The 15,704-nt window shown below is 59.5% G+C and overlaps 2 protein-coding genes across 2 annotated transcripts; both read right to left on the bottom strand.

Annotated features, from left to right (window-relative positions):
- Positions 1-1,109: 1,109 nt before the first annotated feature.
- On the bottom strand, positions 1,110-6,577 carry LOC141998074 (zinc-binding protein A33-like). The gene is made up of 6 exons (XM_074970710.1): positions 6,152-6,577; positions 4,810-4,905; positions 3,386-3,619; positions 2,998-3,020; positions 2,147-2,451; positions 1,110-1,633 (listed from the first exon to the last, which is right to left on the bottom strand). Exons 1-6 carry the CDS (start codon positions 6,575-6,577, stop codon positions 1,110-1,112), a joined length of 1,608 nt encoding a protein of 535 aa, XP_074826811.1.
- Positions 6,578-7,922: 1,345 nt separating this feature from the next.
- On the bottom strand, positions 7,923-14,099 carry LOC141998179 (nuclear factor 7, brain-like). The gene is made up of 6 exons (XM_074970838.1): positions 13,648-14,099; positions 12,485-12,580; positions 10,788-11,021; positions 10,306-10,328; positions 9,769-10,046; positions 7,923-8,257 (listed from the first exon to the last, which is right to left on the bottom strand). Exons 1-6 carry the CDS (start codon positions 14,074-14,076, stop codon positions 8,223-8,225), a joined length of 1,095 nt encoding a protein of 364 aa, XP_074826939.1. The 5' UTR covers positions 14,077-14,099; the 3' UTR covers positions 7,923-8,222.
- Positions 14,100-15,704: the final 1,605 nt, after the last annotated feature.

Genomic DNA, 15,704 nt, shown 5'->3' on the forward strand with positions numbered 1-15,704 from the left:
GGTCCTCCTGCTGCCCGCGGGACTGGGAGGGTCCCCCACTTCCTGCAGGGGCTGGGCAGCTTGGGGGGCCCCCATGTCACAGAGGTCTCTGGAAGTCACGGATCTGTAGCCTTACTCAGCTGACATGCTCAGCTGGTCCGAGGCCAGAGAAATCAATTTCTCCCCCAGGGAAGGAGAGAAGATGCATAATCCTATATGGGATTTGAACCTATAAAATCAGGAATCCAGAGTCTGATGTGTACATCCAGAATGACCCCTCCAGAGTCAATGGAATCAGGGCTGGAGTCTGACCTCAGCGACCCCAGTGTAAACCCAGAGCGACTCCACTTCAGCCAGCAGCGTGTACTTTCGAAGTATGCTAGCGTAAAGCGAAGTAAGTCCAGCAGTTTCACTAGATTTACATTTTGTAAACCCAGAGTAAGAGAGGTTGACTCAGTTGAATTACTCCAGGTTCCCCCCAGCGTAACGGAGTAATAAACTGATGGATTTAGTTCACTGCATTATAGGGACGTAATTGAGGAATAACTCCAGAAAGGCCAGCAGGGTTACTCCAGGTTTACACTGGGGTGCAATTGAGGAGCCAGCCCAGGAACCACATCGGATTCATGTTGGTGTGACTGCAAAATAACTCTGCTGACTGCGCCGGTATTCTACCGGTACAAATCCAGAGTAACTCCAGTTAGTCCAGTGGAATTATTCCAGGTATGCTCACGTATCTGAGGAGTAAATCCATGAACTTCAATGGATGTACCTTGGTGTAAAGGGAGTAACTCCCACTGCCTTTGCCTCTAGGTTGCGGGTTCGAATCCCATGGCTGTTGGCTTGGCTAAAACAAGGTGGTGGGATCTTGGCTTGTTCTAGGGAAGGGGCCCTGAAGCCATCATCACTGATCCTGCTGTTAACTAGCCCCCTGTCATTGGTGGATAAGCCAAGACTACCCGGGCCTCAGGAACTGAATAGAGAAGAATCCGTCCAGTTGTAGGACTCGGGCACATCAGCAGAGGGCGACGTGGGGCAACTTGGCCTTGGCACCAAGATGGCTCCAATCAGGCCCCAGGATCGGGGGACTGACTGGCCCAGGGCGATGGGGCCGCTCCCCTCCAAGGGCGTCAGAGCTCCAGGTCCCACATGGAGAGGGGCTCGCTGGACTGGGTGCTCAGGAAGGGAACTATCTCCTCCGCGAAGGAGTCCTGGAAGGTGTGGAGATGGCTCAAGCTGGAGCTGTTGTAGAAGGACAACTGGCCGCCTTCGAAGTCCAGATACACCCCCACCTTCTCCAGCCTCCCGCAGACGGACAGGGCGAGGCGGGGGTCCGTCAGAGCCCGGTACTGCCCCCCTCGCCGCTCGATGGCCCACACCCCTTCCCTGGCCCGGAAGCGGATGCGCCTCTTGCGTTTCACGGACCTCCGGGCGGCACCCACCACCCAGTCGGGGCTGTCACCCACCCGCACCTCCCAGTAGAGCCGGCCGCCTGCACAGCCCTCCCGCCCCACCACACAGGGGCTGGCCGTGAAGCGCTGGGGCTTACGGCGCCAGAACCGCCGGCCCGGGCTGAACTTGACCCCGGTGGCTTCCTCGATGAGGACCAGGCTGGGGTGGGCCGAGTGGCAGTCCAGGGTGATGCAGGCTGGCACTGCAGGAGGAGAGAGGGAAAGGAAGGGGTTAATGGCTGGGCTGGGTTCTCTGGGAGGGGAGGGGGATTCCCCATCAATTAAAGAGATATATTCTCCCCCAACCCAGTGCTGGCCCTATGGGAGCACGAGGGGGCACTGTGCTGCAGGGAGCATAGTAGGGGGTTCGGTAGGGGGTGGTCTTCCTCACAGCCAATGCTGACCCCAATACCCCACTGCAGGGCTAGGGGGCGCTGTGCTGCAGGGAGCAGGGTGGGGGACCAGTAGGGGGAGCTTTCCCCTCACAGCCAATGCTGACCCCAATACCCCACTGCAGGGCTAGGGGGCGCTGTGCTGCAGGGAGCAGAGTGTGGGGTGCTTTTTCCAACACTGGGGGCATGCAAATCAATACCATGGGAACGGCACCACCCCGTCGCCTTCCTCTTCCTTAGCCTCTTCTTCCTCAGCCCCCAGCACCCCCTCCTGATCTCCCGCCCCGCTCCCCACAGCCCAGAGGCCGAGTACGGTCACCTCACCTGGGTGGACTATCCCCAGTAGCTCCTTCCAGGCGTAGAACTGCAGGGGTCCCTTAAACTCCCCGAGGTTCAGGTCCACAGGAACCACCCCATCGTCCTCCTCTTCCTTAGCCTCTTCTTCCTCGGCCCCCTCCTCGTCTTCCTCCTCTTCCACCTCAGGTTCCTCATCTTCCTCATCCTCTTCCTCTTCCTCCTCTTTCTCGCATTCGTCCGTGTCGTCATCACTGGTTCTCAATTCCTCTTCCGCCTCCACCTCATCCAGCTTCTCCGCCTCCTTCCCCTGGGCTCCCTGCCCCTCCCGGACCCTGTGGAAAAGTTGAGGGTTGACGTGAGTGGCCCTACCGTTTTCGAGGATAACAGCCTACCACCGCCGGCCAATGGGGTTATGAAGGGAACAGCCTACCCGCCACTGCCAACCAATGGGGTCACAAGGATAACGGCCTACCTACCACTGTCAACCAATGGCATCAGGAGGCTACTGGCCTATGTACCGCTGCCAGCTAGCGGAGACAAAAGCCTACTACAGCTACTAGTTTCTGGTGGTACTCCCATATGTCGAGCGGTAGAGTTCAGAGTTTGCTGGGTGCTCATGAGAGGATAATAACCTACTATGGCTGCCAGGTAAGGGTGGTACTCCTGGAGCTCAAGTGGTAGAGTTCAGCGTGTGCTGGTCCATGGGAGAGAACAGCTTATCCCTGCGACCAGCTAGATGGAGTAGCTCCTGTCACTCACATGGTAGCGGCCCCTCCTCCTATGTCTGGTGGACCCTGCATTGAACCCGGCAGGTGACCTATGAACTCAAACTTTCTCATGGAAATTTTGAGCGTGGGGACAAACCCAAAGATACTCACCTCTCCATCAGCTCCTTGGCATCCTGGAGGAGAGGAGAAAAGGGATGGGAATGAGTCAACACCTGAAGGAGCTACCTCCACCTCCCCCCACCTCTGTCTATGGGAGAAACTCTGCTCTGCAGCCCCATAACTGCTGCCTCACCCCAGTCAACAGGACCCTTGTTTCCTCCCTCGACCAAGTTTTGGTCCCCATCTCTGTTCCCTTTCAGTCCTATCAACCCCCATTGACCCATCTCTGCTGGCACCCATACCCCAGCTCTTCCTCCCCTGCCCCTTGCAAAGACCTATCCCGCCCCCCAGGCTGGCTCTGCCCCAGTTCTGCCCCCCTCCAGCCTTCCCTGTCCCCTCCCAACCCTTCCCCAGCCAAGGTCTGGCCCTTTCCCCTCACCTTGAGGAAGCCAATGTTGTCCTTGCGCTCCAGCCCCACGCGTACCCTGGAGAGGGTCTCGGTCCAGGAGGCCACTTTCCCATTCAGCTCCTGGAGCTTCTCTTCCATCTGTACCAGGTTCTTCTTCCTCTGCCGCTCCAGCGCCTCCTTCAGGCCCAGCTCCCGCAGACTCAGCAGCTGGCGCATCTTCTCAAACTCGCCCGAGATGTGGTCCAACAGGGACTCGGAGCAGCTCTAGGCGATGCAAAGGTGTGGGGGGACAGGATGGAGACCTCAGTGGATGTCTGATCCATCAGGCACCAGACCTACTTCTGCACCAGGGATGGGCAAACTTTTTGGCCTGAGAGCCACATCTGGGTGGGGAAATTGTATGCAGGGCCATGAATGTAGAGCTGGGGCAGGGGGTGGGGGTGTGGGAGGAAGTGCAGGGTGTGGGAGGGGGTGCGGGGTGCAGGAGGGGGTTCAGGGCATGGGGTTGGTGAGGAGGAGGGGTGCAGGGTGCAGCAGGGGACTCAGGGCAAGGTGTTGGGGGCTCAGGTCAGGGGCTGGGATGCAGGAGAGGGTGCGGGGTGCCGGAGGGTTTCAGGGCATGGGGTTGGGGAGGGGGAGGGGTGCAGGGTGCAGCAGGGGACTCAGGGCAGGGGGTTGGGGGCTCAGGGCATGGGATTGGGTGCAGGAGGGGTTCGGGGTATGGCAGGGGGCTCAGGGCAGGGGTTTGGGGTGCAGGAGGCATGCGGCAGGGGGTTAGGGGGCTCAGGGCAGGGAGTTAGGGTGCAGGGTGCAGGAGGGGTGCAGGGTGCGGGCACCTCAAGCGGCTCCGGGCTGGCAACAGCGTGCATTGGGGCTAAGGCAGGCTCCCTGCCTGCCCTGGCCCCGCGCAGCTCCCGGAAGTGGCCAGCTATCCAGCAGTGGCTCCTGGGGGTGGGGTGGGGCGGGGCGGGGCAGGCAGCTCTGCCGTGCACTGCCCTCGCTTGCGGATACCACCCCCGGAGCTCCCATTGGCCGCGGTTTCCCATTCCCGGCCAATGGAAGCTCCGGGGGGCGGTGCCTGCAGGTGAGGGCAGCGTACGGAGCCCTCTGCTCTGCCCTTCCCACAGGGGCCGCAGGGATGCGGTGCCAGCCAATTCCTGGAGCAGCGCAGGGCCAGGGCGGGCAGGGAGCCTGACTTAGCCCCATTGCACCATGGGGCTGGCAATCCCACGAGCCAGATTGAAAGCCCTGATGGGCTTGATACGGCCGGCAGGCCGTAGTTTGCCCTCCCCTGTTCTACACCAAGACCCATTGCAGGCTGAGGTCCCAGGAACCCCTCCCTGCTCTGACCACTAGACCCCACTCCCCTGCCAGAGCCGGGGAGAGAACCCAGCAGTCCTGCCCTCCCTGGATCAAGCCCTTGTGCCCATCTAGCCCGGTATCTGGCCTCGTACCTGCAGCTCTGTTATGTTCTCCTGCTGGTGGCACTGGCTCCGCACCAGCCTCTTGAGACCTTCCTGCAGGGGCTGCAGAGACGCCTTGAGCTGCTCCTGGGCAGCAGAGATCCGGGGTCACCGGTTGGAGCCGGGGGGACCTGCTGCCACCCCATCGAGATTCCCCGCCCAGCAACGGGATTTCAGCCCCAGATCCCTCCCGGGAATTTCAGCCCTGCCCAGACCTTCCCATTGGCTGTCCTTCCCCAAAATCCCTGCCTCCCAGGAACAGGCAGCCAATCAGAGCTGCGGCAGGTGGCAGGCAGAATGTGCTACCTTCCCCCACCCGGGAGGGGTTTTCAGGTAGGGGAGGAAGGAGCAGAAAGAGCCAGACAGTTCCAGCCACAGGTTAGTCCACTCCCCCCATCACGCTGGAAGCAATGGGTCAGACTGCTCTCCCCCCCCTCACAATAGGTCAGTCCACTCCCACCCTCTCCTGTTAACAATAGATCAGTCCACTTCCTACTATGAGCAAAAGGTCAGTCCTCTCTCCCCTCTTCCCCTGTGAGCAATGGGTCAGTCCACTCCCCTCTTATCCATGAGCAGTGGGTCAGTCCACTCCCCCCTGAGAGCAATGAGTCAGTCTGCTTCCCCCCTCCCCCTTCGAACAATGGGTCAGCCAGTCCACTCCCCTCTTAGCAGTGGATCAGTCCACTCCTTCCCCTCCTGGAAGCAATAGTTCAGACTGCTCCCCCCCCACCAACCCCACCCCTCACCTCCATGAGCGATGAATCTCTCCACCTCTCCCATAATGAACAATGGGCCAGTCCACTCTCCCCCCCCCCCCGCAGAGTAATGGGCCCCTGTCCCCCCCCGAAGAACAATGGGTCAGTCCACTCCCCCCCACAGAGTAATGGGCCTGTTCACTCCCCCCTCCCCCTTGATGAGCCACTCCCCCTGCCCCCCTCCGCCCCCCCATGAACAATGGGTCAGTTCACACACACACACACACACACACACACACACTAACACAAGCCCTGGGAGGGGGAGGGACGAAGTGCAGGGTGGGGGCAGGACTGACCCGTGGCTGATCGTGATCAGCACTGATGTGGGTCTCGACTTGTCTCTGGGGTGGGGGGGCCAGAAAGCTCTGATGTGGGGATGGGGGCACTGGGTTCACATGGGGCTTGAAGTGGGAGAATTAAAGGCTGGGCTGGGAAGCAGCCGGAGGCCGGCTGGGGTAGGCAGAATTGAACCCACGAGACCCTGCCTAGAGAACCCAGGAGTCCTGGTTCCGCCCTCCCGCCCCCCAACCTCTGAACCCCACTCTTCTCCCAGAGAACCCAGGCATCCGGGCCCTTACCTGATATTTCTGGACGGCGTTTTTGATGGGCAGGAAGTTGTGGCCGTGGTGCTGGGGCAGGTCCCGGCAGATCACGCACACGGGCCCCTCGTCCTGGCTGCAGAAGAGTTTGAGGGGCTCCTCGTGCTCTGCGCAGAAATACCAGCTCCCGCCTCCGCCCGGCTGGGCCCCCTCGTCCAGTTTGAGCAGCCGGGCTTTCTCCGCCAGGCTGCACAGGGCCCGGTTGAGGGCCACCCGGCGCAGGGCGAAGGGGCGCCGGCACTCGGGGCACAGCCCCCGGCGCTGCCCCTTGGGGACGCAGGGCTCCAGGCAGGCGGCGCAGAAGCTGTGTCCGCACTCCAGCATGCGGGGGTCCCGGAACAGGGACAGGCAGATGGGGCAGAGCAGATCCTCCGTGAAACTGGAGACTTCCCTAACTGAGGCCATCACGGGATGGGGACGTCCCTTCTCCCCGGGGCCGGGACGCTGCTGGGCCGGGGCGTCCCTTCTCCCCGGGGCCGGGACGCTGCTGGGCCGGGGCGTCCCTTCTCCCCGGGGCTGGGTCCTTCCTGGGCCGGGGCGTCCCTTCTCCTCGGGGCTGGGTCCTTCCTGGGCCGGGGCGTCCCTTCTCCTCGGGGCCGGGATGCTGCTGGGCCGGGGCGTCCCTTCTCCCCGGGGCCGGGATGCTGCTGGGCTGGGGCGTCCCTTCTCCCCGGGGCTGGGTCCTTGCTGGGCCGGGACGTCCCTTCTCCCCGGGGCCGGGACGCTGCTGGGCTGGGGCGTCCCTTCTCCCCGGGGCTGGGTCCTTGCTGGGCCGGGACGTCCCTTCTCCCCGGGGCCGGGACGCTGCTGGGCCGGGGCGTCCCTTCTCCTAGGGGCTGGGTCCTTCCTGGGCTGGGACGTCCCTTCTCCCCGGGGCTGGGTCCTTGCTGGGCCGGGACGTCCCTTCTCCCCGGGGCCGGGATGCTGCTGGGCCGGGACGTCCCTTCTCCCCGGGGCCGGGACGCTGCTGGGCCGGGGCGTCCCTTCTCCCCGGGGCTGGGTCCTTGCTGGGCCGGGGCGTCCCTTCTCCCCGGGGCTGGGTCCTTGCTGGGCCGGGATGTCCCTTCTCCCCGGGGCCGGGACGCTGCTGGGCCGGGGCGTCCCTTCTCCCCGGGGCTGGGTCCTTGCTGGGCCGGGACGTCCCTTCTCCCCGGGGCTGGGTCCTTCCTGGGCCAGGACGTCCCTTCTCCCCGGGGCTGGGATGCTGCTGGCCCGGGACGTCCCTTCTCCCCGGGGCTGGGTCCTTGCTGGGCCGGGCTGCCCTGTCTCTGCCCCCAAACCCAGAGACACTGGAGCCGGCTGCAGTGCAATGTGGCCAGGCTGCAGCTGCAGCAGGACCCGCCTCCTCTGCTGACTCAGCGATTCCCCCTGGGGCTGCAAGGTGCCTGCGTCCTGCCTTCCCCCCCACCCCCCCCAGCCCTGACTCAGCACCGCTTTGTTTTCACCGTTCCTCCCATTAACCCTCGCCTCTCCAGGGCTGCTGGAAATGACTATACACCTCCATGATTGGCTCTGCCAGCTGCCCTGGCTGTGCAGACAATGTGCGGGGGGGGGGGGTCATGGTGAAGTCATTTTGGGGGACAGACTGAGCAAACACCTCCTCCCCCCTTCCTGAAACTGCCCCACAGCAAGCCGTGAAGCCTGGGAGCCAGGACTCCTGTGTTCTATCCCCAGCTCTGGGAGGGGAAGCGGGGGCTAGTGGGTTAGAGCAGGGAGGGGCTCGGAGCCAGGACTCCTGGGTTCTGTTCTGAGCTCTGGTTTATTTGATTCATACACTTTGAAAATGTCCTCGTAACCAGGTTAATATCGTCCAAAGACTCGATAAAATCAGCTACTCATGCAACACGCAATGAAATGCCGGTGTCCTGCCTGCTGGGCAACCCGGGTACATTTCCATGGCTTGTCTCTCACACTGGCAGGCTAGAGAGGCTGGATCCTGGTGGCTTCACTCTCCACCAAATCTCCCCCCTCAAAATATATGGCAGCTTTTCCTCTGAATCCGAATCTCCGAGGACTGCGATCATCTGCACAGATGCACCCCAGGTGGTCGTCAGTGCCACGTGATAGATCCATCATGGACTGTGTCTAGAAAAGAAAAATAGTTGAATATTGATACCTTGCAGAGATGCAGCCAGCTCTGGGGTGGGGCAGCTGGGTAACAGCCACACAGCGACACCACATGGGAATGGCTTGCCTCAGTCAGGGTTGCAGCCAGCTTTGGGGCAGGGCATCTGGGTAACAGCCGCACAGCAACACCACACGGGCATGGCTCGCCCAGCACTGAGATGCAGCCACCTCAGGGGTGAGTCTTGGCTCCCCCACGGTGTCTCCTAAAGGTAGGACTGTGACACTGCACCCCATATTCATCATAGTGGCATGATTATGACATAATTATGATGTATTTTGTACAAGATGTGTCCTGTGAGGTGTCTATGAAAAGTTGTTATTTGCTGGATATGATTATCCTATTTGTATGCATGTATCATTTGTGTATCTGAAGTTATGAATATTGACTGTGTAGCTGTATTTCAAATGGGCTTACTCTGGGTAACACCCACAACTAGCCTTCCAGGTACAACAATGAAGACGCTAGACAGTGCTGATGGCTCATCAACAAAGACAATGGACCATAGAAGAGCTTAGCCTTCCTGCAAACGTTTCAGCCAGCCTATGAGTAATGGCTTCAATGCCCCCGCAAGGGCATGTGACCAGACCACATGACACTAAACTCCAGTTTGGTGCCTGTATTCTGCCACAAACCAGGCTGGGAATTTAGCTTGAAACAAAGGGGTTCCCGCTGTGTGGAGAGACTATATGAGGTGGGGCGTGACATCATGACTGGTCTTCACTCCCCCACAACTCAACACCTGAAAGAAGCTCTGGAAGACAAAGGACGTGGAATGGGGGAGGGGAACCGAGGCTGCCAGGCAGATGTGGCTTGTGCCTTAAAAATCTGCAAGCCTGCTTTTACCGTCAGTCAGGGTGAGATATGGCTAATTCAGATCCTATCGATCTAGTATATTAAGCTTAGCTTGTGTTTTTGTTTATTTACCAGGTAATCTGCTTTGATCTGTTTGCTGTCACTTATAATCCCTTAAAATCTCTCCTTCTGCAGTTAATACACTTGTTTTATGGTTTTATCTTAACCGGTGTGTCTTGAAATGAAGTGCCTGGGAAAATCTCAGCTTGCTGGACACAGGCTTGTTGTGCATATCTTTCCACATCGAGGGGAAAGCGAACTATATTAATGAGCTTGCATTGTACAGATCCCCATGCAGTGCAAGACAGTATAATTCTGGGTTCATACACCAGCAAGGGTGCAGGGCTGGGGAGATGGAAAATTGGCTCTTGTCTCCTGTATGTCCTTGAGTGGCTTAGGTAAAGCATTCAGGTAGCTCAGTTGTGTGCATGGCACCACCTGCTGTCATGCAGGGTGATAACGGGGCCTGGAGAGGCTGGCTGAGTCACCAGCAGAGCTGCGTGAGAAGGGCCAGCCCAGTTAAATGGTTAGGGTCACAGCAGTTCCCACGGCTCCCAAACTGCAGTCCAGGGGGTGACAACCCATCACAAAGACAAGGGGGAAAAACCAGCCTGACCTGCTTGGATGGTCCCCAGCATTTTCTGCCAGGCCTCAAAGTCCAGCGAGTCCTTGAATTCCTCGAGAGCTGGGTCCACAGCAACGATATCCCCATCTTCATCTTCATCTCTCTCCTCCTCCTCGCCATTAGCATCATCTTCATCTCCTTCCTCCTCTTCACTATTAGCCACATTTTCATCTTCAGCAGTCGAATCATCTTCATCGCCGCTGGACCCTTCGTCACTTGCACCATCCTCTTCCTCCTCCTCACCGTGGCTTGACTGATCCTCCCGGACTCTACAAAGAGAGAAATCTACTACCACAGTCACCTCTGTGTGTGCACACAGATCTCTCTCTCTGCGCACGTACGGATCTCTGTGTGTGAGGGCAGACGTGTGTGTGACGCCAGGTGCAATTGTGTGTGTGTGTGTGTACAGATCTCTGTGTGACTCCATGTGTGATTGTGCGTGTGTGTCAGTACCACAAAGAGAGGAACACGCAGACCAAGACAGTAGCCCTAAAAAGGAAGTGGGGGGAGGGACGGGGACACACTCACCTTCTCATCAGCTCCTTGATGCCCTAGATTAGGGAGAAAGGGACAGGATTAACCCCTGGAACTACCCACCACAGTAACACTCCATGCCCCGTTGTGGGTGAGATACCAGCCCTATGGGACAGCCCTTTCCCACCTCCCCCTGCTCAGCCCCAATTCCCACCCCTGCCTCATCCAACCATTACTGTCTCCAGCTGCTTTCCCTCCATACCCCTTCTTCTGCATGTTCCTCATGTCATACACCTGCCCATCACCCCTAACCTGCTTCTGCCTCGACAGCCTGTTCCCCTCCCAGAGACTCCAGGAGTCCTGACTCCCAGCCCCGCTGCTCTAACCCACTACACCCCACTCCCCTCCCAGAGCTGGGGATAGAACCCAGGATTCCTGGCTCCCAGCCCCATTACACAATCTCCCATCCCACAGCTCCGTCATGCAGCGCCTCCCAGTCATGTTCCCATCTCCTGGCAGATGAAATCCCGCCTCACCCTGAGGAAGGCTGTGTGATCTGAGGTGTCCAGCCCCGCCCGGGCCATGGACAGGGTCTCGCTACGAAAGGTCACTTCTTCATCCAGCTCCTTCAGCCTCTCCTCCATCTCCGCCCGGTTCTCCTCCTTCAACCTCCCCAGAGTCTCTTTCATGCCCTGCTCCTTCTCCTGCAGGATCTGATGGAGAACCCCAAACTCCTCGGTGATATAGCCCAAGAGGTCCTGGGCATAGCTCTGCAGAGGGAGGAGAAACCAGCAGGAGGTTCAAAACACACCACCGACGGAGCGTTTGCAGGAGGCAGGATGACCAGTGCCTCAGTTTCCCCAACTGTATAGTGGGGAGAACTGCACTTCCTTACCTCACAGAGGGGCTGGGAGGGTGAGCACAGGAAAATGGAGCGAGATGGGAATTTATTTGACAAAATGTTTTTTATAGAAAAATTCGGAACAATAGAAACTGTGTGTGAAACAGGGTTTGGACATGACAAATCTCCTAAATCAGGAAACGTTTGGCGGGGAAGTGAGCTAAAGCACCAGGCCCTGTTAATTTAGGGACAGTCACTGACTCCTAACTATAATAATACCTAGCACTTTTCATCCTCAGATCTAGCAGCCCTTGACAAGTTTTCCTGGATCTGCCAACGTCTGGGGTCTGCTCTGTAATCCTGAGTCCTGGCTACTGGCCCGTCATTAACGAGCACTCGTCAAAAACCAGACTTGTGGGAAAGGCTGATTTTTCAAAAGGGGGGTTTCCAAAGGAAGTCAGTGTCATAATCCCTGTCTGACAGGTAGGGAAACTGAGGCACGGATTGGGGCAATGACTTCCCCAAGGTTATCCCGCGGCAGAGCCAGGAATAGAACCCAGGTGTCCTGAATTCCTTGCCAGTGCTCGAGCCACAAGGGCAGAGGTGGGCAAAATTTTTGGCCCGAGGGCCACATCTGGGTATGGAAATTGTATGGTGGGCTATGAATGCTCACGAAATTGGGGTTGGGGTGTGGGAGGGGGTGAGGGCTCTGCCTGGGGGTACAGGCTCTGGAGTGGGGCCAGAAATAAGGATTTTAGGGTGTGAGAGGGGCCTCCAAGCTGGGCCATGGGGTTGAGGTGTGGGGGGGGGCTCCAGCTGGGGGTGCTGGCTCTGGGGTGGGGCTGGGTATCAGGAGTTTGGGGTGCAGGAGGGTGCTCTAGGCTGGGACCAAGGGGTTTGGAGGGTGGCTGGGGCAGGGGGTTGGGGCACGGGACGGGCTCAGGGGTGCAGGCTCTGGGTGGCGCTTACCTCAAGCAGCTTCCGGAAGCAGCGGCGTGGCCAATGGAAATTGCAGGGGCGGCGCTTGGGGCAGGGGCAGCACGCAGAGCCCCCTGGCTTCCCCTAAACATAGGAGCCGGAGGGGGGACAGGCCACTGCTTCCGGGAGCCACGGCATGCGTGCGTGGGGTGGACCCCGACCCCGCTCCCCGGTTGGAGCAGGGCAAGCCACAGACCCCCAGCAGGAGCTGGAGGGCCGGATTAAATTGGTTGGCAGGCCAGACGTGGCCCACGGGCCGTCGTTTGCCCACCCCTGCACTAGGGTATGTGGCATCGCTCTCCTAGGCCTATAGGCATGGTCCAGCCACTAGGAGGTGACAGCGAGCCCACACTGTAAATGTAGGTTAAAGCCTGACCCGATCTCGGGACCGTACAAGGGGGATTTTGGAAATACCTCCAGCTCTGCTATGTTCTCCTGCTGGCGGCCCTGGTCCTCAGTGACTGAATTCAGATTGTCCTTCAGGGGGACGAGAGATGCCTTCAGCTTGTCCTGTGCGGCAGAGAAACCCACCCGTCAGCGAGGGTTTTTTACCCTTTCCTCACAGGTCAGGTTTTCTCAACCTTTGATCATTTTCGTTGCTCCCCTCTGGACTCTCTCCAGTTCGTCCACGTCTTTGCTCAGGGGCAGCGCCCAGAACTGGACGCCACACGGCAGCTGAGGCCTCACCAGGGCCGAATCGAGAGGACAACGACCTGCCGCGTCTTACATACGACACCCGTTCATGCACCCCAGACGATCAGCCTCTTTTGCGGCCGCATCACCTTGGTGACTCATCTTCAGTTTGTGAGCCACTGGACCCCCCAGTCCCTTTCCAGCAGCTCGACCACCTGGCCTGTCGTTCCCGGATTTGCAGCCGTGCATTTGATTTTTTCCTTCCGAGTGTAGTACATTGCCCGTGTCTTTATTGAATTGCATCTTGATTTCAGACCTATTCTCCAGTGACAGAGTGAGGAGTCCCCCCATAATGAACTGGCCCCCAGGTGATGTAACGAGACAGGAGCTGTGCTCGGGACAGAGTCCGGGAGCGTCCCCCAGCCTAGTTTGACCTACTTAGACTGCAAATTCCCCTCCCAGAGCCGGGGATAGAATCCAGGAGTTCTCACATCCAGCCTCTATCTTCCAACCCAGTAGATCCCACTTCCAGAGAACCCAGGCGTCCTGGCTCCCAACCCCGCCCCAACCTCTAGACCCTGCTCCCCACTCAGAGAACCCAGGTGTCCTGGTTCTCAGACCCCCCTGCTCTAACCACTAAACGCCACTCCACTCCCAGAGAACCCAGGCGTTCTGGCTCCCAGCTCCCTCCCCCCCTCTAACCACTAGACCCTGCTCCCCACTCAGAGAACCCAGGCGTCCTGGTTCTCAGACCCTCCGCTCTGACCACTAAACCCCACTCCCCTCCCAGAGAACCCAGGTGTCCTGGCTCTCAGACCCTCCGCTCTAACCACTAAACCCCACTCCCCTCCCAGAGAACCCAGCTGTCCTGGCTCTCAGGCCCCCCTGCTCTAACCACTAGACCCTGCTCCCCACTCAGAGAACCCAGGCATCCGGGCCCTCACCTGATATTTCTGGACGGCGTTTTTGATGGGCAGGAAGTCGTGGCCGCGGTGCTGGGGCAGGTCCCGGCAGATCACGCAGATGGGCCCCTTGTCCTGGCTGCAGAAGAGTTTGAGGGGCTCCTCGTGCTCCAGGCAGATGGACCATCCGGACCCTTTTCCACCCGGCTGGGACCCCTCGTCCAGTTTGAGCAGCCGGGCTTTCTCCGCCAGGCTGCACAGGGCCCAGTTGGTGGCCACACTGCGCAGGGCGAAGGGGCGCCGGCACTCGGGGCACAGCCCCCGGCGCTGCCCCTGGGGGACGCAGGGCCCCAGGCAGGCGGCGCAGAAGCTGTGTCCGCACTCCAGCATGCGGGGGTCCCGGAACAGGGACAGGCAGATGGGGCAGAGCAGGTCCTCGGCCAGGCTGGACACGTCCAGCGCAGACGCCATCCCAGCCCCGCGCCCTGAAATGTCCCCCGACCGGGCGGAGCCACGGGCCCCGGGGCTTTTGCTTTCATTTCCTGCACACACATATACACCGCCCTGCCAGAGGAAAGGGAGAGCCCGGCAGCTGTCACCGCCTCGCACGCTTCCGCCGGCTGTCCAAAGTTCAGCTTCTTTTGTTTGCATTAGTCAGAAGCAATGTCCAGAGCTGGAGGTAGAATCCAGGAGTCCTGGCCCTCCCCAGCTCTAACCCACTGGACCCCACTCCCCTCCCACAGCTGGGGAGAGAACCCAGGAGTCCTGGCTCCCAGCCCCCCCTGCTCTAACTATTGGACCCCACTCCCTTCCCACAGCTGGGGAGAGAGCCCAGGAGTCCTGGCTCCCAGCTGTAACCACTGGACCCCACTCCCTTCCCACAGCTGGGGAGAGAACCCAGGAGTCCTGGCTCCCAGCCCCCGCGCCACCCCCTCGCTCTAACCACTAGACCCGACTCCCAGAGCTGGGGAGAGAACCCAGGAGTCCTGGCTCACCTGCTCTACCCCCACCAACCTCTCCCTAAACCAATGTGTACAGGGTGGGGGGGGGTACAAGGTACAGCCGCTTTCTACACCCCTAATCCCTCCTGGAGCAGAGGCTGCAATGAGGGTTTCCACTAGTAGGGTGCAGTCATGCTCTGAGGTACGACGTAACCCCTGCTCCCTCCCCCCCACCCCAAACTACCTCACCCCACCCCACCCACCCACAGTCTCCTGCTGCTCAGTTTACAGGGTCCCTCCTAACCGGCTGCAACTTGCTTTCGTCTGTTTGTTTTTCCACTCCCCTCTTTTCAGTCTCTCTTCTCCACCCCACCCCCCTCTCCCCAGTTCCTGGCCTGCTCCCCAGCTCTGAACCAGGTCTTCCCACCCTGCAGCTACTCTCATCTGTTCATTTTCTTTCTCTCTTTCCTCCCCATTCTCGCCCGCCCGCTCCTGTGGGGAGCCGGGTCCTACCGACTTTCAGCCACTTTCTCTTTTTCTTCCCCCATCTGCCTCCATCCCTCCGGCCTCAGTTTTGGGACTGGGTCCCCTCCCCGCCTGCTGCCACTTACCTGTATTTGCTCCGTCTCTCCTTCCAGCCCTTTTCCCCCTAGTTTGGAGCTGGGTCCTGCCAACCGGCAGCAACCTTCCAGGTCCTTCTCTCATTCGTTTGTTCCTGGACTCTTCCTTTTCTTGTTCCCTTTGCTCGGTTTCCTTCTTTGTTCGCCATTCCCCTTTTTCCAGCTTGTAACGGGTTCTCCAACCCACCGGTTTGCATTCCTCTCTCTCCTTCTTTCATTCCTTTGTTCCTTTTCTTTCCTTCTTTCAGGGCCGGCATGAGGGAAAATGGCACCCGGGGTGAACTTGTTTTTTGGGCCCCCGGCCCGTGTGTGTGCGGTGCCCCCCAAAATTGCTCCAGCCCCTGTGGGTGCACCCCATTGCCCCTGGCTCCCCACCCTCCCTTCACCCTCTAACCCCTGCACCCCTAATCCCCACGCTTCCCCTGCACCCCAATCCCTGTATTGTGCCCCTGCATCTCTAACCCCTGCACCCCATCCCATGCCCCTAATCCCTGCACTCCCCCCTTCACCCCAACCCCCCCCCCCCATCCTGTGCCCA

This window comes from Natator depressus, chromosome 14, assembly GCF_965152275.1.
Source record: "Natator depressus isolate rNatDep1 chromosome 14, rNatDep2.hap1, whole genome shotgun sequence".
In the NCBI taxonomy this organism is placed as follows: domain Eukaryota; kingdom Metazoa; phylum Chordata; order Testudines; family Cheloniidae; genus Natator; species Natator depressus.